Genomic DNA, 25,788 nt, shown 5'->3' with positions numbered 1-25,788 from the left:
CCCCCCCCCCCCCCCCCTTCACTCTCTATCTCTACCCCTACACAACATACGCTTCCAGTGACGTCACTACAGCAAATTGTGCGTTCTGCATCTAGGCCATCAGTGAGTGACATCACCCTTTTTCTCTCCTATTTGCACAAACGCACGTGGAAACGCCCTTATCAACAACACCTTATCTGTGGCCCTTCCTGTGCCCTCTTACAGGGCTACTGCTGACAAGACAAATGTCCTCCAAACGTCTCTGCTCCTCAATGGACAGCGATAACCAAACGTGTGTTTTTTAAGCCATAACGGGGTAAAGGATTAAGACCAGACTCGACCTGGACCAGACGTTCATCTCTGATAACAAAAACCACCCCTGGCTGATTAGTGCCCCATCATGCCACAGAACAGGGTGTGCTGGAGGACAGTCTTTGCGCGCTTTCTAATCGCTGGCACTGGTGAGCTGAGGACCTAAAGTGAAGAACTTTTTATTTTATAGCCCAAGTGAATGATCAAGGACACGTGTGAGAGTCACTAGCGCTGCCATTGTTTTTATGCGTGTGTGTGCTACTATTTCCTGCAGAATCTACAGCGCCACAGAAGATGTAATTATATTTTACCCGAGTTGTAAGCTTGCAGTCTAAATTGAATGTGATGACATAAAAAGGACGGTGTACTGTAAAATAACAATGGTACGATACAATAGACGTGTTTTCTTCACTGGCTGCACTTAAAAGCAAGCATACAGTGTGACTGGTGTAGTCCAGTTCACAAAGAAATGACCCTGAGGCAATTATTTTAATGTATCATGCAAATGACTCATGAGTTATTGATCTAAAGCAGATTAATCCTTCACTGAACTTACGCAATCTCTTAGAGAGCTAAATTAACCGCCGTTTAACTGAAGCCCACAAGTTATCTGAAACTGACAAAAAGTCCTTTTGAATTATGCTCAAATGTAATGTGAAAAGTATTCATAAATGTGTTTTAATTCTAAAAAAAAAGTTTGTTTCAAAGTAGTGTGTAAAATAGTTACAATTAGCTTTACATAAAAAGAGAAGTAGTATTTGGTATGTCCTCATTTAGATACTGTAGCAAGGTGCTCATATTATAGCAATGCATTAAGCTGGCCACGTGCACATCTAGGTCACATCCTAACTGTATATATCATTAATGTGTATGTGTGTGTCATGTTCTCACCTACCCACTGTTTATCATTAGTGGACTACGTGTTTGTGCCTGTATAGAAGTATCTAACTCTTGTTGTTGCATTTAAACTGTGCACACTTTCAAACTCAAACATTGTATTGTACTAACAGCACATGGCTGCAAGTGTTTTTCATTTCAGTTTCAAAATGCTCATCTACAGAAACATCCAACAGGAGTTTAACATATACCCACGTCTACCAGTCCCCCATGACGATGTAATACAAAAACTAATGAAATTAAATATATTAAGTTTTATATGTACACACACAGAACACACTAACATCACAGTTAAATGTGGCTCAAATCAGAAATTGGATCTGCATATGATTTAAAGGCAGAGTAGGTGATTTGGTTCAAAAACATTTTTTGTTATGCTGGTTGAAAGTCTCCATATCCTAGGGCTGCACGATAAATCGCATGCGATATTTAACGCGCATCTTGTCAGAAAGCCGGTTCTGTAATCAGCGGTAAATCTCCATCACGTGCGTGCTTTCACACTGAGCAGCATTAACTACACAGAGCTGTTGTTCACTGAGGAGCTGCGCTAAAAATCGCGCGAATATGAACGTGGTTTTGCATAAGATATTGATCATGAAGCATTCTGGTCTGGCTGCATTAAACCATCCCAATTGGAATCCATATATTGGGGGAGGCGTGGCTTTGCAAAGTGATTACGCAGGGAGGGTGGGGATCTTGCTTTCAAAGCTAACTCGCTAATACTAGACTTTCAGAAATTGCCTACCCTACCTTTAAATGTGCAAAAATATATATATAAAAAATATAAATTATATTGCATCAGTAAAATTTTTTGAAAGAAATGAATACTTCCATTCAGTAAGGATGCATTAAAATGATAAATGACAGTGTGTAGTGACATATAATGTTACAAGAGACTTCCATTTCAAGTAAAGGCTAAACTTTTTATTCCTCAAAGAATCCTGAAAACAATCCTCAAAGAACACATCACGGCAACACTGATAAGATATGGGGGGTTTTTTTAGCAACAAATCAGCATATTAGAATGATTTCAGATTTCGAGTGCCTACAAAAAAAATGCCATCACGGTAATGAATTACATTTTAAAATACATACAAGTTACATACAAATAGAAACATACATACAAATTAGGGATGCACCGAAATGAAAACTCTGAGCTGAAACCTGAAACAGAAACTTCTGGATGCACTTGGCTGAAAACCGAAACCGTAAATGCTCTGTAATAATTATTTATAATTTTGTTAAATAAAAAGTCATTTTATAAGACTGAATCATATAACTTTTTTTTTTTATAATTATCCAAATAATGTATAGTCCTACAGAGCTATTATTATCAGAGCATGTGAGCAGAGCAGTGAATGGGAGGGTAGCGTCATTTTACCAGCTCTGCCATGTTACAACACAGTAGAGCTACTGCAAACAGGAACAAGTATACTACATAGAAATTTCCTGTCGGCGTGTTTTTTTTAGCGGACTTTGCTTTGCCAGTGAGCATGAGCGGTACCAGAGATTGTACATAAGCAGAATGCACATTCATAGAGCGGAATATTAAGCGGAGTCACACCGTGCAGTGACGGTGGCTAGAGGGAGAGGGAAAGCCGAAAATGCCATTTGTGGCTGATCATTTTCGGCAGCCGAAAATTCAGTGCATCCCCAATACAAACAGAACAGTTAAACTATAATATTAAAATCACAATATTACAGTTTTGCTGTATTTTTATATTACTATATTTTAAAATAAAGTAGCCTTAGCGAGCAAAATAACGTTATAAAAAATCGTTAAAAACGTTAAAAAATCCACACTTCACACTCTTGAGTGGCAGTGTAAAATATTAAACTATTTAAAATATTAATATTGACATAATTGAGGTCTCAAAGGGTCACTTGCTTTGAACTAAGAAAATGTAATTCTAATGTACACATGATGAACATGCCTGGATGAGGATTTATGCATGTAGCTGGGCTTAGGAGTGCCACTCCTTTCATGTTGTTGTGGGTCACTTTGACTCATTTAATACTTTTTTTTTTTTTAACAACCGATTTGCTGCAGCTTAAAACCAGATTTACAGGACGGCAAAGTAAAATGTTTTTACTGTCACCATGTCTCAAACATGCTCGGTCACAAACAGGAAAATTGTGACTGCTGAGGTGTGATTTGTCATGTAGGGTCAATTTGACCGAGCTGGATCTTCAATGGTAACAGCACAGAAAGGTGTCATATTGGCCACGTTAAAGGAAAAAAAAAAAAGTATGAAGCACCAGGGCACAATCTCTCACCTCATTTCCATACATCATTATGTGGTGTGTGGTGATGAGGGCTTTGAAGACCACAACCCAGCTGCTGTTGGTGGTTCTTTCAAACAGAGTGTCGGCCAGCTGGGGCACGTTCACATTCATCTCATTGGTGCAGTAGATCAAGTCTGAAAACACACATGGGGTACATGTTAGAGCAACACGCATCATTGATTCACATCTCAAATGGTTCAAAGATCCCGCTAGGGCTGAATGATTAATTGCATTTGCGATATCGCGATATAGGCTGCGATTACACTCGGTCACGTGACACGCGAGAGTAAAGCGGTGTGTTCGACTTGAAGATCAATCAGTGTATGACATCAAAGTACGGCGAGAGAAAGCATGAGACGTCCACTCTCTTATAGCTCTTACAGTACTTTGATGGCACACACCGTATAAGCAGCGCTACTTCAAGTCGAACACATCTAAGCAGTCTTCAGAGGAAGCATCAAGTTGGTACGCTACAGTGTTGCCAAGTCCGCGGTTTGCGGACTTTACCGCTACACGTCGAGTCACGCCGCAACAGCTCTACACTGGACGCGACAAAGCGACCATGGCAAATCATTTTAACTTTGTGTCAGTACATCATAAATAGAACAAGGCATCAGTTTAATGTCGGGTTTTGTCATGTCACGTCGCGTCATCCAACGTCAGATTTTTTTTTTTTATAGGTTTTTTTTATAAGCGACCAAAAAAGTTTAAACAGACAGTGTTTAAAAAGTGCAGTCCACATGTTTACTACAGTGACTTTGAATTACCTAAAGTAGTGTAGTAAAGCAACAGATTTGTTTTTATATTTCTGCACACTACTTTAGTTTGTGTGATTTGTTACGGACTTTCATATTAATGTTGACACCAGGCTTATTTGTCAGTGCTTTATGTTGTTTTCCAAAATCGTTCAGCCCTAGATCCCGCACAAGATGTTTCAAACACAGCACAGACACAAACATAGCAGGACACTCGCATTGCATGAAACACACATTAAAGTATTTGCAGCAGGTGCTAATGGAAGAAGATCTCAGTGGACTCTCATAATATCGCTCTGCACGCTACACAAAGGGTTAGACAGGCTTCTAACCCAGTCGTTCTGTTATGCAACACTCATAGACAAGAGAAGATCCAAAGAGCGTCACGTCTTTAAATATGCAGCAGCATCCCAGTTTTGCTTTGCGTACTCGCATCCGAAAGCAGCATCTCTTGAACGCCATCAGAGGCTCCAAAACTCTTGTTTCTGTTCTTTCCTGTTTGCATAATGAAGACATTCCTCCTTCAGCCCATAGTGTTCTTTTTTTGTTCTTCAAAGGAAAATCTCTTTTCCCCCTTCCCTTGAGAGAAACATCTTTTCACACACAGAGCAGGTAATGAGGGAGATGACTCCTCCGTATCTGTCGGATTTTGGCCCTGTGGGCCTGTCTGTTGTTCTAATAGGGAGTTCTAATGGTAAGTAGTGCAGCTCCCAATTGGAGTCTGATGATGAATCACAAGGATCTGGCAAAAGAGATGGTAAACTAGTATGGGCTATACATCTACAAAACACACTTACAGGATGCCAGTGAGGTACAAATGACCCATACATTGAGAATGTGATGCACTACACTGTACACATAGAGGAACTTTATAATAATTTTCATTGAATTCAGTGAAACACAAAAGTGCAATTTAACATTTACCTCAGTTGGCATCGACAGCAGTTATTGGTTGAGATGATTATTATATCTGTTAAATAAATATTGATTTCCAGAGAATGCACAAACTAATAAAATGTATACCTTGAATGCAATATAAGTCACTTTGGATAACAGTGTTATCTGCAGAGTTTTTAAATCAAATTCAAGATGCTTTAAGAGCTGCACAAGTAAAATTAAAACATATGTCCCAACAGAACAAAGCCATATTGTACAATCTTAAAATAAATCATGTATATCAAAGTATTTTAGGTAAACATGCTAAGGCACACATTCAACTGCAAAACTGGGTAAGTTTAAAATACTCGAGACTAGGGATGTTAATTTCGGTTATTTTTCCTAACCGACAACCGACGCTCGTTAACCGACAAGATTATTTTAAATTAGAATTGAAGTGTCTGTGACCGGTTAAAAAATACTAACATTTGTTTTCCTGGGATTCATTTTACATTGGCAAAAAGCAGCAACCAACAGAACATGAGGATTCACATGGTCTTCATACCAAATCACGTACCTGCAGCGTGATGTGGAATGTATGCATGTATATATATACACATACACATACATATATATATATACACATACACATACACATATATATATATATACCACATCACGCTGCAGGTATATATACATACCACATCACGCTGCCTTTTTACTTAAATAATAAATTAAGAAAATGAAAGAAAAACTGTGCAACAAGTAGCCTAGCCTAGTATGCAGAGTTTCAGTTCATTTTTGTGCTGCGTGAAAGGAAACAGACGACAAAAAGCAGCATCCTATTTTTCTTTAGGCTTATTTTACAAAAGCACAAAGATTTGTTTTTATTGTGAATGTACACAAATAAAGGCAAACCTTTTACAATTCCGATTATCTTTAGGACTAAAAGGAGTAGTTGCTTCTACTGTTATAAAGAAAATACTCAAGTAATTGCGCCGGCGCCGCATGCGCACACACAGTTAAGCATTGCTACAATGCAGCCTGTTCATAATCATAATAACAGTCAGTCAAACATGGAAAAAATGAAAAAAAAACTATGTAGTAAAATATATGTAGTAAATCTGTGCCGTTAAGTAGGCTATTATCACCGCACCACCGTGATGTTATGCAAAACATTTTGTTTTACGTGGATATTGGAACGCGAGTGAAGTAGGCTACATAATAAATAATAATTTGCCATTCAAATAAATCACGAATACGGAAACATTTGATTTTGTGTGGAATGAGAGACCCAACGTTGGTTTCAGTTTCGTTTTAGCCTAAATTAATTTGTTTTGGCTTGTCGTTTATATTGCTATAGCTTCTTATATTTTAATTCTTGTTCTTTTCTAAATACTGTTAATTGAAAGGATTTTTGTGGAGTGAGGGGAACTAAAATAGCCAAGCTATGTTTACAGTGTTTATTATAATGTTTGTAAACATTTTGCATCGGCATTAGGCCTATTTCTGAATGAAATAATAAAATGCGACTTTTACACGACTTATGTTTTTTCCCCCTAAAAAACATTTTTTATACACGTAGCGTATTTTAACCATGCAGCAAATCTTTTTAAATATTTTGATAAATCACTGAAAAAATAAATAATTAAATTACTTTTTAAACCGTTTAACTGAATGTATTAATCGGTCAAAATTCTTACGGGCAGTTAACCGGTTAAAATGAACATCCCTACTCGAGACATGGTTTTCTAATCTAGTATAGGGACAGCAATGCCTTCTCAGCCCAGGGCTCGCAAAATTGCTAGCCCGACATCCCGGGGCTATTGTGTTTTCCAGTTGGGCTACAAAAATGTATTACCGCCTCCTTAAAAACTCTTCAATTTAGTTGTATCAAATTTAAGGCGTAAAAAGTCTTAAAGGGTTAGTTCACCCAAAAATAAAAATTAGCCCATAAATTACTCACCCTCAAGTCATCCTAGGTGTATATGACTTTCTTCTTTCAGACGAATCCAGTCGGAGTTATATTAAAAATTGTCTTTGATCCATCAAGCTGTTTAATGGCACTCAGCGGGTGTTGCAGTGCATCAGTCCAAAAGAAGTTAAATAAAAAGCGCTCATTCATAATAAAAAGTGTCTCACACGGCTCCGGGGGGTGAACAAAGTCCTCCTGTAGCGAATCGATGCGTTTTTGTAAGAAAAATAACCATATTTAAAACATAAGAATCAATTGAATCTAGCTTGCGCTCACTGTTGTACACTGGAAGCAGTTCCGGGCGGATGACGTATGAGGTCAGCTTTGAGCATGTGCCGCTCAGAAGTGACGAATGCGGAAGCGTGGGGAGAGATCAAAACAAAACAACGGTCACTAATTAAAAGTACAAAACGAGGATTTGTAAAGAAGAATGTCAGAGGATTTCGATATAAGCCAAGAGGAGACTGGTTTTTCTTTGCTAAAGTAAGGAAACTTTGCTTCCTTTGCTCCGGTTAACAAACGTTGGTTTCACAAGACTCACCTGCGCATGCGCAACGCTGACCTCATACGAAAACTAAACAGCTTGAAAGATCAAAGATCATTTTTTATATAACTCCGACTGGATTTGTCTGAAAGAAGAAAGTCATATACACCTAGGATGACTTGAGGGTGAGTAATTTATGGACTAATTTTCATTTTAAGGTGAACTAACCCTTTAAATTAAAACGATAATAAAGACGAATAAAATCACAAACTCAGTAATGTTCTGCAGGAACACACATTCACTTTGATCACAGTCACATCTACAGTCATTTCTTTATCCTGTAAAAGGCAGTTATGAAGCGTCTGATATTTATATTCAGACAATTACACATTGTTATCCCTTTACAGTTCCTACTCTCATTATAAAAAAATAAATAATAAAAAAATTTATTTGACGTTCAACAACAGATATTTCAGCACAACGAATGTTTTTGCGCTGAGTATTAATTGTCTCCCTCTGTCCCTGTCTCCCTTCAGGGATTGGCCTGAAGCCGCTCTAGCAACAAACGCAATCCTGAAAAATATTGTCATGGAATTATGTCGATAGCCGATAGTTCCAGTAATCAACTATCGGCAAAACCGATACATCAGTCGACCCTCAATTGAAACAATGAAATAAAAGTCATTGGGGTCCAAAACAAAACTGGACCCCATTGACTTTCAATGAATGAATAAAACAACAGAGACAATCTGCAAAATATCTTATTTTGTGTTTCACAGAAGACAAAGGTTTGGAATAAACACAAGGGTGAATAAATAAAAATTTTCATTCTTTGGTGAACTATCCATTTAACAGAAATAATTTATTTAACATGCAACCAAAATAAACACAAATGAATCAAAGTCAAATTGGAGCAAATTTGGAATCAAATTGGCAGCTTGTGAATCGAATCTGGAGACCTGTATCAATAACCCAGCCCTAGTTGCTGGTGTTGTGGGTGGTTGCTAGGTGGTTACTAGGTTATTCTGGGTGGCTGCTTACTTGCCCAAGTACAAAGAGCCCAGAGCTAAGTCTATTGATATTCTGGTCTCTAGATATGGCTCAGGTCTCTCCTTATATTTATGTCTTTGGTATCGCCTGCCACAGAAAAAAAATGCAAGTCTGATCGTTTAGAAAAGTAATAGCACACAGAGGCACATTTTGAGGTATCATTCATGCCCATAGCACAAACGAGTTACGTGCCAAAGTTTAGTACTTATAGTGAGCAATAGTAATAGTACTGCAAACAGCATTAATAAATGTGTGCAATCCTGAAGATTCAAGTCAACTCCACGGAGTTATTCAGCCTCTCTTCCCAAGATTAATGCATATTCACGCAGTGTGACTACTATTAAAAACATACTGCAGCCTGTTGGGGGATGAGTTACAAGATGGCTGTCTGTTCAACAGTGTTTTCAACCATCTCTCTCTCCAGTCTAGAAATGCATCATGGCTTTTGCTCTAGCACTCCGTCTCTTTTTTCCTCTTTCTTGCTTGCGTTCTATGATGGTCAGGAGGCCAGTCTGCGAGCTGATTGGCTCCTTTGGGAGGGAGGGGGAGGGAAAGAGAAAGGAGAGTGAAAAACTTGTCTAAAGTGAGAATGTGCGCTGATTTAATCAGATAAAACAGAACACATTAGATTAATGTATGTGGTTGTACACCTTTGAGCCTGAGCTTTGAGACAATGCATATATAACAGCAATATTGTATTAACTCTATAGTATCAGTAATTTAAATGGAAGCATCAGTACTTTTTATTTTATTTTTTTAATAGAGCATTCTTAAACATTTAGGCTGCCTAATTAAGCAGAAACTATTAAATATGCATTTCCCAGTCCAGTTAGAGCTACTTCTTCAGTCAGGTTATCACATATGAATTTTACTACAAGTGCATAAAAAATTCTAGATGAAAAAACCAAGATGCCAATAAAATGTCTAAAATGTGCATTAAAAACATGCACTGGCTTAATGTGGATACATTATTTCCACATAAAATCCTATAGTCACACTCACAGGGTTCACGCGATATTGGAATTACATCTCGTCCTCACTGAACTCATAATTACAACTTTTAAACTCAGAATTTTTCAGAGAGCTCCGACTTGTACCACCTGACCAGCTTCAAAGGTAGAATAGTAGTTCTGATAATATTTCTGTTTACTATTATCCTATTTGACTATTGTTAATTTCTTAAAGAAAGATTAAACTGAAAATAAATGTAAGACATACATTACAGTTTCATGGAGTTAGCGAATCAGATAACTAATGTCTTGCTAAATAATATGACTGTTACTTGTTGTATTGTAGTTTTGTCTTTTGATTACTCAAATTACCGACCATTCATTTTGGTGGTAAAAATATCGTCATAGATATGCAAAATTCATAGTCCGAAGACGTAAAAATCTCAGAGTAGAACACCCAGTTTTGCAAGAGCAGTCATGCAATTTAGTCTCAGAAATATTTATCCAAAAGCATGCTGCTCTGGTCACTTTGAAATTATTTTCAATATTTATTTTAATAATACATTTATTGGTTAAAGGTGGGGTATGTATTTTTTCAAAAACGCTTTAGAAAACTTCGGGCCGAGTACCAAAACAGACTTGTAGCCAATCAGCAGTAAGGGGTGTGTCTACTCATGATGGGGACGAGAGAGAGCTCTCAGTGCACAGGACAGACATTAGCCGAGCGACGACAGAAAGATAGAGATGGCGGATAAAAAACAAAAGAGGAAAACGTCTGCGGAACAAAAGGCTTACGATATGGCAAGAAGTAGGACCCGTGTAAATATCGGATCAGCTTTCCAGCATTGGAGAGAACTCAAGGAGATTGACTACCAAAACACATTCGACCTGTATTACCATAGTAACACACATTGCTTTCACTTATTGATGACATCCCACCCTCGGCCGGCAGGCACAGCACATTCCGCCATAATCGTTGCCTGAGTTGCGTATGGGGCGGAGCTATCAAAATTAGGGCTGTGTATCACCAGCAATGTCACAATACAATACAGAACTGCACTGAATTTCACCTCAGCAGAATTTAGTAAAACAGCTGTTTATTAAACACTACTCACTATAGTGCCATTTCTAACTATTGCCAGAGCAGGGAGTTGACCTCTGCATTATGAAGGGCCTCCATAACTGTACCACAGTACAATATAGGTAATGGCATATGTTTCATGTTTACATTGTGCACTCCACACCAGGTACAATATTCTGACTGTTTGCATCTTGTTTTTAAGCCCATAAATAATTTACTCGTTCTAATAAATTTATATTGTAATGTACTTATTCGAATATAAAAAAAAAATCATATTTACATTGCTGGTAGGTTATCATTGCACAAATTAAGCTCTCTACGTTTAAAAAATTAAAATTAAAATTAGAAGAGTTCTAAACTAATGCGCTGTCTTCACTGTATCTAACGCACACACACGCTCAGTCAATCACACAGATCACGATGTCACTCAGACATTCAGGAACAAACTTTTTAGCGCTGCCCCGCAGTTTTATCAACTAAATAGCTTAATCGCTCAAGAGCTACATTATCTTTCTCAACAAGGAGCTGGTAACATCATTGTTTCTAAAGGAATTAAAGCCACAGATTCACTGTTAATAGAGAAACTCGGCAAAACGGTGGTAATTCATACATACACAGCCTCTCTCTCTCTCTCTCTCTCTCATAAATGAACACTTGATGAATTACACTTTGAGAATAGACTTGAAGTGGAAGCTTACCAGTGTTTTCAGAAAGCAAGCGCATTTATCCACAGTGGAGAGAGAGCGCGTGCACATGGTTGCCAGTTTGACAGACAAGTAGCGCACAGATATTTCCGTATTGCGCAAGTGTGAAGCTCTGTTTCGGGGATTACATCTCTTCATATCAGGCAACCCAGTTGTGTTCCTCTGCGGCCAGATTAAACCTTGTTGTAGCCTATATATTAGTGGTCGACCGATATTGTTTTTTTGACAGCCGAATGCGATATCTTGAAAAGCAGGGTGGCCAATTACCGATATAATTGTATTTATTTTAATTAATATTTAAGAAATTTTAAATCATTTGAAAATGGATATAAAAATTTGTAGAATAAACCCACTTATACTTTAGATGACAAAGTAAATTTTTTTCACAAATAAATAAATATTTAATAAAAACAATTAAAAAGAAGTAAACTGTAACCAACAGAGCATTCAGTATTCTGAGAAGTTTGTGTGCATTGCAGTGCTGGGCGGTATGACCAAAAATGTATATAATGGTATTTTTCAAAATTATACCGGTTTCACGGTACATGATGGTATTTTTTTTGTCATGCATGACCGGGTGTTAACCATATTTTCTACTGCTTGAGAGAGGAAATACTGCAGTATATTGACTTAGAATTCCCTATTTTACTGTCATGATGAATGAATATTGTCAAAAATACCACACTAAATAGTGACTAAACACGACCCCTTTTAATACATGTTAACCAGGAGTCACTCTCACTTATAAATCGCCGCATCGTCTGATAAAATCAACATGCATCTACACTAAAGAGCAGTTATGCAGTTGTTTTGGCTATATTACTTTTTTGTCTCAAGCAGCGCACTGCCTGCGTCTGAGTAACAAACTAAAAAGTGCACGTGATATTAACAGACGAACTACGCTCATATTTATAATTCCAAACAATCAGTAAGCGACAGGTGCTAGGAAACGCTGCTTTGAACTCATTTATTGACAAGTCGGCTGCGGTGCGGTCAACTGAATGCGCTGCTTCTCTGCCGCTCACTGCACAGAACAGACGCCGAGAGAGGTGACACTTCTCCGGGAAAGTCAGACCTCGTGATCACGGGACAGCACTGGCGAAATCTTCCAACTGAACCATAGCTAAGGTTTATCCAAAAAAGTCGCTAGGTTTGTCAGTATGAATAGTCTATGGAAAAAAAGCAGCTAAAAGGGTCTGAAAGTTGCTAAATCTAGTGCTAAAGTCGCGCTTGTGTGTGTGTGAGACGCGGGAGCTGATGGCAGGGGGCGGTGGATATTTGTGGCGGTCAATGTGGATATTGTGGATGAGTTCTTCTGTCATCACGTTCTATTAGTTCTACAGCTTCAGTTTCGGAACTTTCAGGCTTAGTAACACATACAGCTGTTCCCTCACCACAGTGCAACAGTGAAAAAGGACTCCTTTCAAACAGTGTCGTGTTCCGAACATTGTTTAAGCGACATGCTTAAACGGTATTGCGGTATTTTAAAAAGTCATATCATAACAAAATTAAACACCGGTATTCGGTATAAACCAGTATACCGTCCAGCACTTTTCTACTTTCACATGCAAATGACTTGTTGCACTTATGAATATGATAACTTTCCGGCATCAATTCTAGTAGGGTCAAATGTAATTATGCTTTCAAAACAGTCTGTTTTGCCCTGCGATTAGCTGAAGCTGTGTGAGAACAAGAAGCGGCTGCTCCATCTCTCACGCAGCCAGAAAGATTCTCTGGTGTACCGCAACAACGCTTAGCTGCCCGCAGATGCGCCTGTCTATAAATCGGCCTAATTTGCAGCACAATCGGCCGGCCGATCAATCGGTCGACCTCTAATTAATATACTGTATAATACATAACATATTTATTAATTTAATAATATATGTAGTAATAATAATAATTATAATAATAACCAAAATTTGATGTCAATTTAAAGGTGCAATGTGTAATATTTACATCGATCTATTGACAAATGCAATATAATATACATAACTATGTTTTCAGAGGTGTATAAAGACCTTACTTATTAATGAACCGTTATGTTTTTATTACCTTAGATTGAGCAATTTATCTACATACACTGCGGGTCCCCTTACATGGAAGTCGCCACCATGTTTCTACAGTTGCCCTAAACGGACAAACTGCTCTACACAGCGTGTTTCGTCACTTTGTTGTTCTTGCGAATAAAACACTGAAACAATGATGAACAAGTACATTAATATTCGCAATAACATCGATTTATTAAATAATTAAGTAAATATAATTCCTTAATTTACCTTTGTAAAGAAATCTCATTGCTCTCTGCTGTCGTTACCGACGACATCTTACTCCTGTACCGGCCACCGTAGCTTCTCTAAAGGGAGGGGTGAGCGGGGGACTGAGCCGTTGGTTGCAATTCGCAACCTCACCGCTAGATGCTGCTAAAATTTACACACTGCACCTTTAAACTAAAATGTACAGCTTGGATGGAAACAGCTTTTGAGATGCCGTACTTGACAAAAGCAAAGCAAACTGCACAAGAGAAACTAAAAATGCAGATTTGGTCTTTCTAGTTTCAATTGCGATCAAATTAACATTGATACTAATCGCAAAATTTTCGCCTTTACAATGTTTCTGAGCGTCACACTGTGATCATAAAAGTGGATTCCCAGAGTAACTAAGAAAAGGTAGTGCTTCACATCGCAGCCTTCAAATAGACTTTCTGACAGTCTTTCACTAAAACAGACAATCACACTTCTACGTTATCCCTTACAAACACACACCTGCATGGCTCCATGCTGAGATGTGTGTATCGGTGCATGAAATGAGGTGCAGCAGCGAGAATCGAATCTGATAGAAGAGGTGGAAGAAAACCGTGGCCCAGTGATGTCACTGCAGTGCAGCAAATGAAGAGGCTATGAGCGATGAGGTCACCCATCTTCACTCCGTCTGTGTCAAAGTCTTATTGTTAGACTGACAGACAACGAAACCCTTTGGAAACATCCATACCAGGCTGAGCCTGCCACCAGTTGGGAGATGACAGAGGCTCAAAACATCCTTGGATTTGCAACGCACACATCACCGCCATAATTGGCCGGCAGAGACTGGTTTGGATTTAAAACCAGCTCTTTGCAAGAATGAAAAATGAGCAAAATTACAGATTAAAGTGCTTTTGATTCAAAGCATGATTATTCTCTGCAGACCCCGGGCTTACAAATTAATCAGAATTGAGCCTTGATGAGGCACAGGAAGTTTGGCAGGAAGCCTTTCTTGTGTGTGTGTGTGTGTGTGTGTATATGAGGAAGTAAATTGACCAGGTGGCCTGACAGTCTGTCCAGCTGTCAGCCAGAAGACCATAGCTGGTGCTCACCTCTGAACAGTCACAGCTGCCATGCTAATTACCCGTTCCAACCGTACTAATCACTGACTCCAGGTCAGTCCTGCATGACCCCCTACTTCCAGGAGAACTGGCCCATAATGCACTAACCGTGGAGTGGGAACTGACATTTCAAAGTATTGCAATGGTTTATTGCACAAAAGTCTCAAAAATCTATATTTTTAGTTCAATAAGTGTTTTTGGGAAAATAGACTGACCCTGCAGTGCAAGTCTGCTGAGTTTTTGTGCTACAATAAACATGCTGAAACTATAGTACACATCATTGCGTACCAACTCTTTACACTAGTTTTATTGCTTTACAATGAAGTAAAGTAGCAATTCAGTACTTCTTGGGCAAAGTAGTGAATTCCAATGAAGATGAATGAGAAGCTTGTTCCTAAAAGATTGCAATTTCACAGTTCTAATCACAACAACACAAAATTAAAATATTAATGTATCATGACCCAGACGTCAGCTATAGAATGAGCATTTGAGCTTCTATCACGCCAGATTTATTGTCATTGTATTAAAAGCAAAAACCGTCCTAAGATTCAAATTCTGAATCTGAAGGGACCACAAAACGTGTTTCAGAATAGTAATTAGGTAACAATGTAACCACTAGGGCTGTGTATCACCAGCAAAGTCACGATACGATACGCATCACGATACAGAGGCCACGATACGATACATGACTGCACTGAATTTCACCTCAGCAGAATTTAGAAAAACAGCTGTTTATTAAACTACTCACTATAGTGCCATTTCTAACTATTGGCAGAGCAGGCAGTTGACCTCTGCATTATGAAGGGCCTCCATAACTGTACCACAGTACAATATAGGTAATGGCATATGTTTCATGTTTACATTGTGCACTCCCCACCAGGTACAATATTCTGATTGTTTGCATCTTGTTTTTAAGCCCATAAATAATGTACTTGTTCTAATAAATTTATATTTTAATGTACTCATTCTAATATATTAAAATAATCATTTACATTGCTGGTAGGTTATCATTGCACAAATTAACACACTATGATAAAAAAAAAAATTAGAAGAGTTCTAAACTAATGCGTTGTCTTCACTGTATCTAACGCACACACGCCCAAGGCTGATTTAAGGCTGATTTAAGGCTGATTTTAGGCATCCGCAAGTTCGCTTAGGTGCGCGCGGCAAATATGACAAATATGCAGTGTTGGCAGATGTTTGCTTTGAGTGCGCGCGGCGTCGTTTCTCGTGGCGAGTGGAGATCGCTAAACTGCAAGCTAAGCGGTGTTTTCAGAAAGCAAGCGTGTTTATCCACAGTGGAGAGAGAGTGCACAGGGTTGCCAGGTTGACAAAGATAAGTGGCACACTTAGCAGATATTTCCGTATTGCGCAAATGTAAAGCTCTGTTTCGGGGATTACGTCTCTTTATATCAGGAAACCCAGTTGTGTTCCTCTGCGGCCAGATTAAACCTTGTTGTAGCCTATATATGCTCTAGTCATTCTTTTTTTGAAACCTCGCACTTTTCTGCTCAATTTTAAACGTTGTAAAATTTTAAACAAATTAAGCGTGGTCCACTGCTGCACATGTGCCACAATATCGATACTGGGCCAGCTGTATCGATACTCGTATCATCAAATCTCTGTGACGATACATCGTCGTATCGATATTTTGAACACAGCACTAGTAACCACTAGGCAATTTTTGTTGTGTGGTGTTTAGCCACATTTACTGACAAGATGGAACTACAGTGGAAGAGCACGAAAAGGTTTATTACATAAATAAAAAAAAATATCAAAAGGATAGTGGTTTCTTTTGTGGAAAAGCTGATCACTCAGATTAGAGGACAGCCAGTCCTGTTGAGATTTTTCTCTATGCTCAAAAACAAATGCTAACCTCAATAACCTGCAGATAAGAACAGCAAACCGTTTTGAATTTAATGAGCGCACAGAGTCTTTTATCGGCTAACTGCTTCAGAAGGAGAACTGCAAGGAGAATTCTTCTCCGAATAAACGTCTGTGCTCCCTCTGTCTGGGGAAGCTGGGACCGCTATTAAAAATAGCTGGGTTCCTTTTTGAGAGCTTGTTTGCTATGTCTGTATCTCTTCCTCCATTTCCTTCCCAGCTGTGTGATGATGGCCTTGTTTCTGTGATTGCGAAGTGCTGGAAAAGGAAATTATGCTTATCTGGGGTCGGTTTGGTGGATGGTCAGATATGGTGAGACGAGGTCGGTCTTCGACCAGCGCTCTGGGAACATAAATGTGATGACGGTGACATTTTTGTAAAAGAGCCTATAAGGCAGGGATCCTCAAATCTGGCCCACGAGATCCACTTTCCTGCAGAGTTTAGCTCTAACCCTAATCAAACACACCTGAGCATGCTAATCAATGTCTTCAGGATCATTAGAAAATCACAGGTAGCTGAGTTTGATCAGGGTTGAAGCTAAACTCTGCAGCGCATTGGACCTCCAGGGCAAGATTAGAGGAACCCTGCTATAAGGGATTCCTGAACAGTGAGTTCAGTGACACAGTTCTGTGGAATACTTTAAATATATAAATGTATTAAGTATAAATATAACATACTTAGTACTTGCCAATTCTCACATATCATTCCCATATTTCTCCCTCTCTCTCTCTTTTTCACCAGCACAGATTTGCAACTAATCAGCAACTTGGGAGCACAGCTTGAAAAATTCTGTAAAGCTCTAGTCTATAATAAAAAGCACAAAAGAAAGATCAGTCCACACTCTATATCTCACACAGTCAGAGAAAATGTTAAGGCAATGAAAACTAGAAAAATCTCATTTGAGTCTTTAAGCATGACTGCTGGTGCATTAACGTTGGTATAATGTTGGACTAATTCTCACTATTAACTAGTTGCTTATTAGCATGTCTATTGTTAACAAATTGGTGTATTGGTACTTATAAAGCACATATTCTGCATGACCATACTCTACATCCCTAATCCTACCCAATATCTAAACTTAACTACCTTACTAATTAATAAGCAGTTCGGAGTTTAGGCAAAAGTTGTAGTTAATGGTTTGTTAATAGCGAGAATTGGACCCTAAAATAAAGTGTGACCTACTGTCCAAAATGGCATAGAAATGGCAACTAGTTGTTTAGTGAAATATACAAACACACACACACACAGCTTGAAGTGGAAAAAAAATAAGTGCCGATACTCACCCCCCCAGCCATTTATTTATTTATTTATATTAAATAAATAAGTATTCACAATGTATGTATAGTGCCACAATTAGTGGTCGACCGATATTGTTTTTTTGACAGCCGATGCCGATATCTTGGAAAGCAGGGTGGCCGATAGTCATGGGCCGGTATGAGATTTTGACGGTATGATAACCTTAAGCAAAAACATCACGGTTTCATGGTATCACGGTACTGTCGTTACAGCTCTAAAATGTGTTATTTTTAAATGACTGGGCAAAAACAATATATGAACACAATATATTTTGTTTGTGAGCAACATACAGAATATTAGGAACAGTAGAATGTTTATTTTTCTTTGATTTGTTTCCTAAAAATAAAGACTGACATCTTTATTTAACCTAAATCTGTAATTACAGTTATGTAATTTTAGTTATATAATTCATATACATATCATTTACATAATTTCATATTTAGTTATATAATTTCATACATAATTTTAATAATAACACAATTTGAAGCAAAAACAATTTTTTGACTAGCTTTGTGAAATTATACTACATGCCTGAAGGAAACAAACAGCAGAAGCTCTGAATGAGACGCAGATTCACTCTCTGACTAGGGCTTCATTGATTATGAAATTTGGCTGACGATTAATTGTGTAAAAATGGTCACGGTTATTGCGATTAATTGTCTGTTTTAGGGCTTTGACGATTATGCCGATTATCATGATTAATTGTCTGTTTTTATGGCTTTCATTATATAATTGTGATTAATTTAAGGGTTCAGTAAATAATTATGATGTTATCTTTTAATCTTTTTGAGTTATTATTTTGACAGCTGCAGCAGAAGGAAGATGAGTTTCTGTAAACCTAAATTCTGTCCCTCACATTAAGATATGGAATGGCTTCAGATGATATAACAGGGCTCCAGACTGCGACCATTTTTTCTGCCTGTGCGACAAAATTGTGTGTGTGGTCGCACTGGCGTGACCACCGCATTGGTCAACTCATAAGCGCTGCAATTTCTGTTGCATATGAGAAACATCAAATGGCAAACGAAACTGAAAACATAACTAAACAGTGCTTGGAGAGTATACTTGCCACGTCAGCACGAGCACGAAGGTGCGCGAAGCAAAAATGAGGCGCATATTGAGGAAACGATGGATGATTTTCAAGTGAAAGTCAAGTAAAAGACCGCTTCTTAAACCAGTGCGAGGCTGCAGCTAGACCCTCTTGGCATATTGAGGAAACAATGGATGGTTTTCAAGCGAAAGTCAAGTAAAAGACTGCTTCTTAAACCAGAGAAGGTGAACATGCTGGTATTCTTGTGGGGGGGGACATGCAAGCACTGTCACCGTTAGTTTTACTTTTCTTTTTGTTTTTTGAAAAACTTATCTTTGCTTATCTCACATTATGCTATGGAGGATCTCTTATTTATTTATTTGATTCCTCAGTGTTTGCTAAACGTTCTGTAATTTATTAGTCGGTATATAATACAGCATGTGGTGTATGCCATGCCTCGTCTTATTCGTGTATGTTAAACGTTTTGTAAGATAGTTTGTCATTGTATCTTACTGATTTATTGTTGTTGTGCTTTTTAATTAAGAATAACAATGAATCCATCTTTTGCTTTAGTCTTAAAAAAATTAAAGGTGTGTAGATGTAAGCAAAACAGTGACAACAAGATCACAAATTCGAAAGTGAAAGCATCCTAAGCCCGCGGCTTAACACAGCAAAAGAGAAACTCCCGTTCACAAAATTCAAATCACAAATAATACTAGTGATGATAAAGAATGGGTTGAATGTTAACCACTTTTGTTTCCATATAACTATAAACTATGATAAAAGTTCATCAGCATGCATTTAATAATTTTTTCGTATAAAAAGCACAATAATCGCGGTTGTTTATCAAATAATCGTGATTAGACGGTTATTTCATTATTGCGACAGGCCTATCTCTGGCAGCAGGAGGCGCTTCTGGAACACCAAATGCGGCGTTTCCTTGGTTACTGCTGTAAACAAAGCAGCAATGCGCTGAAACCATAGACTGTATAAAAACATGGACGTAGTGTCCGTGACGTAACCCGTAGACTTCCGACAAGCGTTTTGAAGCCTAAAGTAGGCGGAGCCAGCCGTCGCCATCTTGGCAGCGCGTCACCCGGATAATCAAAAATGGGCAAATAGGCGGGAGCTGGCTGCTCAAACCACACCCACCTAGCTTGACGGTGGTGACCGCAGCGGCAATCCACCTGTCACTCAAGTGGCCACGCCCTTAATTATGCAGAATTTTAAGGCTTAATAGAATTTAAACGGATGAGTTATAAAAAAAAAAAATTCACCCCCCTCACAGTTGTCATGAAGGTCAAAATTCGCATAAGTTCCAGGGGAAGCTCCTTAGTTCGGCCATCCTACACACATGACTGACTGCTCGCTCGCACCAACAGGAGGAGGGTCGTGTTACTCTCTACGCTGCACTCAACCTGAGGGATTCCTACACTTTCAGTCTTTGAGGAGACATGAAAAACAGCGCATACCGCAGGAACGGTATAACGGAAAATATTAGCGGTTTGTTTTGAAACCGTGGTATACCTTGAAACCGGTAATCGGCCCATGCCTAGTGGCCGATGGCCGATATAATTATATTCATTTTAATTAATATTTAAGAAATTTGAAATCATTTGAAAATGGATTAAAAATACATTTGTAAAATAAACATACTTATACTTTAGATGACAAAGTATTTTCCACAAATAAATATTTAATAAAAATATTAAAAAGGAAGTAAACCGTAACCAACAGAGAACTCAGTATTCTGGGAAGTTTGTGTGCATTGGGAATCATATTTTTTCAAATAAAGCCAAGGTAACACTCATTTTGCATACAGAACACAATGAAAATGACATGCATATGACAGTGGGCAAATAGATAAAGGGCAGCATATATTTAAAATAACTAATTTAATGTTTAAAGCATTTAACTTGCATGGACCGAAAGTCACGCACGCATGAGAACACGCGATCATGCAGGTCACATGCACACTTCACAAGATCTGGACTGAACTGGATTCCACTAAGTTTGCAAGGTTTGTGAAATAAAATTTTCATTAGACATTTAAAGATTTATTTAAATGTAAATGCGTATTTGCTGAATGCTGACGGCAAACGAGAAAGTATTATAATGTTTGCCTTTCTATTACTAATAACATAAAAGCAATCGTTATAATACTTTTTTGGTAACACTTTACAATAAGGTTCATTAGTTAACTACATTAGTTAACATGAACTAATAATGAACTGCACTTATACAGCGTTTATTAATCTTTGTTATTGTTAATTTCAACATTTACTAATACATTATTAAAATCTTGTTAACATTAGTTAATGCACTGTGAACTAACATGAACTAACAATGATCATCTGTATTTTTTATTAACTAACGTTAGTGAAGATTAGTAAATACAGTAACAAATGTATTGCTCATGGTTAGTTCATGTTAGTTTATACATTAACTAATGTTTAACTAATGAACCTTATTGTAAAGTGTTACCACTTTTTTTATACATTTTAATTCCTTTGTTTAACAGTTCTATCGGATTATTAGACTTCTATCCATATTAGACAGAACTGTTAACGACGACGGCGAACAAGAGGGAGAATGTGAGCACTATGTGATCAAAATAAAAGTCAGGCGCACTGTCAAAATAAAAGTCCCGCCTCTAACACATCGGCCAAACAGAAAAACTTATCGGCCGGTGCCGATATTTGAAAAATGCCAAATATCGGCCTTGGCGATATATCGGTCGACCTCTAGCCACAATCAATCAATCAATAATTAAATAAAAGTTTTCAATACAAATTAGCACAAGTCAATCTGCAATACCAAACAGGACCACAGGGAGACGCCAAAGACTACTAAACCTGCTATATGGATCCATTCAGACTCGCTACACCTCTGACCACCTTTAGCCATCGTCTATTATAATACACTCTTGCTTTTAAGCCAAATACACGTTGAACAGAATAATTTAATGACATCTGGACGTAAGTCACTATTCTCTCCACAATCTCTGATGAAATCAGCCATGTTTTCTCTGCATTAGCGCTGTTTTGAACTTACTGTCTGAATTCATTTACTGGATCCTTGGACTTTCCAGGAGTTTACCGGTTTAAAATTATGTGATCGCAAAAGGTTTCTTTTCATTTTTAAGGTATTGTTTTCGTTATAAACTACTGATTCAAATTAGTAATCAATAATAAATAATTTTATTAATCAATTAATTATACTACTCTATGCGCTTCCCCTGACATGCTCTGGCACCCCACACATGAGGTAGACCTATTCCGCTTGAATTCGCTCACGTGATTGGTCGAGATAAGAGGTGATCCCGCCTGGGTAGTGTGATTTATATAGTGTAATTTCTAATTACACAGACACTGACGCTTATACTCAGAGTACCGGCAACATGTCAGAAGTGGCGGTACGCACAAAAAAGTGCAGGTACTCTAAAGACTAAAATATAGAAGTGCCGGTACTGCGAAGGAGGAATGGCAGAGGATCGCCAAATCCAGGTGTGAAAAACTTGTTGCCTCTTTCCCAAAAAGACTCATGGCTGTATTAGATCAAAAGGGAGCTTCTACTAAATACTGAGCAAAGGGTCTGAATACTTAGGACCATGTGATATTTCAGTTTTTCTTTTTTAATAAATCTGCAAAAATGTCAACAATTCTGTGTTTTTCTGTCAATATGGGGTGCTGTGTGTACATTGAGGAAAAAAAAATTAACTTAAATGATTTTAGCAAATGGCTGCAATATAACAGAGTGAAAAATAAGGGGGTCTGAATACTTTCTGTACCCACTGTATGCATATATATATATATATATATATATTAGGGGTGTAACAATTCACTCGTTTTATCGATGCATCGATTACGAACCCTGACGATGCATATGCATCAATCTTGAAACATGATTTTTGAACCGTGAATCTTCGATTCTGGACAGTAATCGATATAAAATTCTAAGAATCGAATGAATAGCGCTTCAATGCTATCAAAATACATACACATTAAATTACTACAAGCATGAATTAATGGAGACCTTGAACAGTGTTCGTGCCCTCGCATCTCTCCTTCACGCGCTCCACTATTTACTGCCTGTGACTGTCACAGGATTGCGCTTGCGCTCCGTTCGTCTCACTGACACATTTTTTGAGCAGCTGATGTGTGATCTCTCCTTAGTACTTGTGGCCAGTAATGCTAAAGTGAATTAGTTTTGATTTTCTGTAGTTTTTCAATGTAGTGATGTGTCGTTCGCGAACGAGCCTATTCTTTGTAGCTAACGAGAAGAGCTGACTCCCATCGGGGAGAGCCAAATCTTCAGTCGGAGCCTTCAATTTTAGACCAATTTAGCAATTGTGAATGATTTGGGTGTTGGTAAGCAATTTTTTTTATTTAGTGTTTTCATAAAAGCCTTATTTGTATGCATTTTTTCGTTACCAAAAAAAAAAAAAAACATGTGGCTATTCACATGGGAGGACAGACTAGGATCATACCATTATGTGAAAGAAGGAATGGGGAGACACACTCTGAAGATAGCGAGTGTAGTGGTAAAGGCCTGGGCATCCCTTAGTTATAAGATTAATGGGGGCCCTTAGTGAAACTTGGGTTGCAAGAAAAAAACCTAAGGGTCAACTTAAGAAACCTTAAGCCTGCCATTAAGTATTCCCCTTAATTATTTAAATGTTCCCTTGGTACACAGAGCGACAGAGAGAGACGGATTTAAATGCAAGCGCGTTGGTTAAGGTAGGAAGACACTGCATTGTTGCAACATCGGTCCCCCTCAGAGAGAGTCTTCTCAAAAACAGGACAAATAATCAGAGAGAGGAGAAATCACATCAGCACATCCAAGCTGAGGCATCTGATATTTCTGAATGCCAAACTGCACTAAAGACTAGTGTCTTAATGTTAAGACTTTTGCCTTTATTTATTTGCTTGCTGTGGTTCTGTGTTCAATTGTTCAATTAAAGTTTTATTAAAATGCTAAATAATAGTGTGTATATTTTTTGTAACAAAAAAAAAAGCATAAAAATAAGGCTTTTATGAAAACACTGAATAAAAAATATTGCTTACCAACACACAAACCATTCACAATTGCTAAACTGGGCTAAAGAAGGCTCAGATTGATACTAAATAAAGAGCCATTTGGGAGCCGTAAGAGCCAGCTCTTCTAAGGGAGCCGAGCCAAAAGAGCAGAACTTCCCATCACTATTTCAATGGCTCTCGGTCATACCGACGTCATTACCTGAGCAGTCGTAGGTTGCGCATTTATTGGATGGATGGAGCAAAAATGTAAAAATGACAAAAATTCATACGCACAGTTCAATTGAATGATAAATGTGTTTTAACAATGTCATTCAACCGAATGCAAGAAGGAAACTGTTAAAATAACCACCGAATTAACAACAACCTTGAAATAAGAGAGCAAGGTTTATCTGATAAATCAGATGCACGAAAGTAGCGCTTGTTGCTATAGCAAACAGACATCGGGCACGTTTTCTTTCAGAATCATCATTCGCTGATGCAGAGGAAAAGTTAAATACTATAGCATTTTATTTTATGAAAATGAGATAAAGTTTTCGCACTGTAAGAGAAGTGATCTCGCACTCAAAGAACTTAAGACATGCCGAATATATACAACAACCTTGAAATAAGAGAGCAAGGTTTATCTGATAAATCAGATGCACGAAAGTAGCGCTTGTTGCTATAGCAAACAGACATCGGGCACGTTTTCTTTCAGAATCATCATTCGCTGATGCAGAGGAAAAGTTAAATACTATAGCATTTTATTTTATGAAAATGAGATAAAGTTTTCGCACTGTAAGAGAAGTGATCTCGCACTCAAAGAACTTAAGACATGCCAGGAAATGCATAATATGGACAAAGGCATCTATCGCTGCAGCTAAGCTGAATAAAAAGCAGAATGAACTGGTGAAACGTTAAGACAATATACACAATAAATAAATAACATTTATGAATGATGCAGTGCTAATTGACATCATTTATTACAGTACAGAAACTAAAGTATATTTTCTACCTAATTCTGTGCAAAAAATTTAAATAATTGTTTGTAAACAATCATAAAATTGCCATTAGGAAAATATTATAGATTACAAATGATTGATTATTGTCCAGCAGTGTATTTGATTTCTTATATCAAATTCAAAGATAAGAAAATAATTCCTTGTGCAAAAAAAAAAAAAATATATATATATATATATTTTTTTTTTTTTACACACACATTATATATTTATATATACAGTGGGTACGGAAAGTATTCAGACCCCCTTAAATTTTTCACTCTTTGTTATATTGCAGCCATTTGCTAAAATCATTTAAGTTAATTTTTTACACCTGGATTTGGGGATCCTCTGCCATTCCTCCTTGCAGATCCTCTCCAGTTCTGTCAGGTTGGATGGTAAACGTTGGTGGACAGCCATTTTTAGGTCTCTCCAGAGATGCTCAATTGGATTTAAGTCAGGGCTCTGGCTGGGCCATTCAAGAACAGTCACAGAGTTGTTGTGAAGCCACTCCTTCGTTATTTTAGCTGTGTGCTTAGGGTCATTGTCTTGTTGGAAGGTAAACCTTCGGCCCAGTCTGAGGTCCTGAGCACTCTGGAGAAGGTTTTCGTCCAGGATATCCCTGTACTTGGCCGCATGCATCTTTCCCTCGATTGCACCCAGTCGTCCTGTCCCTGCAGCTGAAAAACACCCCACAGCATGATGCTGCCACCACCATGCGTCACTGTTGGGACTGTATTGGACAGGTGATGACCAGTGCTTGGTTTTCTCCACACATACCGCTTAGAATGAAGGCCAAAAAGTTCTATCTTGGTCTCATCAGACCAGAGAATCTTATTTCTCACCATCTGGGAGTCC

At 38.0% G+C, this 25,788-nt stretch overlaps 1 protein-coding gene across 7 annotated transcripts in view; it reads right to left on the bottom strand.

The window, feature by feature from the left end:
• LOC107562624 (phosphatidylinositol-binding clathrin assembly protein-like) overlaps positions 1–25,788 on the bottom strand; it is a 77,050-nt gene that overhangs the window by 40,301 nt on the left and 10,961 nt on the right. For all 7 annotated transcript variants that reach the window (XM_016247293.1, XM_016247317.1, XM_016247302.1 and 4 more), the window contains exon 2: positions 3,466–3,608. In XM_016247293.1, the coding sequence (XP_016102779.1) occupies positions 3,466–3,608 (143 nt within the window). The remainder of the gene's footprint in view (positions 1–3,465; positions 3,609–25,788) is intronic.

This window comes from Sinocyclocheilus grahami, unplaced genomic scaffold (assembly GCF_001515645.1).
Source record: "Sinocyclocheilus grahami isolate Dianchi unplaced genomic scaffold, SAMN03320097.WGS_v1.1 scaffold24.1, whole genome shotgun sequence".
In the NCBI taxonomy this organism is placed as follows: domain Eukaryota; kingdom Metazoa; phylum Chordata; class Actinopteri; order Cypriniformes; family Cyprinidae; genus Sinocyclocheilus; species Sinocyclocheilus grahami.
Note: the sequence above shows the minus strand (reverse complement) of the source record. Positions and strands in the feature narration are given on the sequence as shown.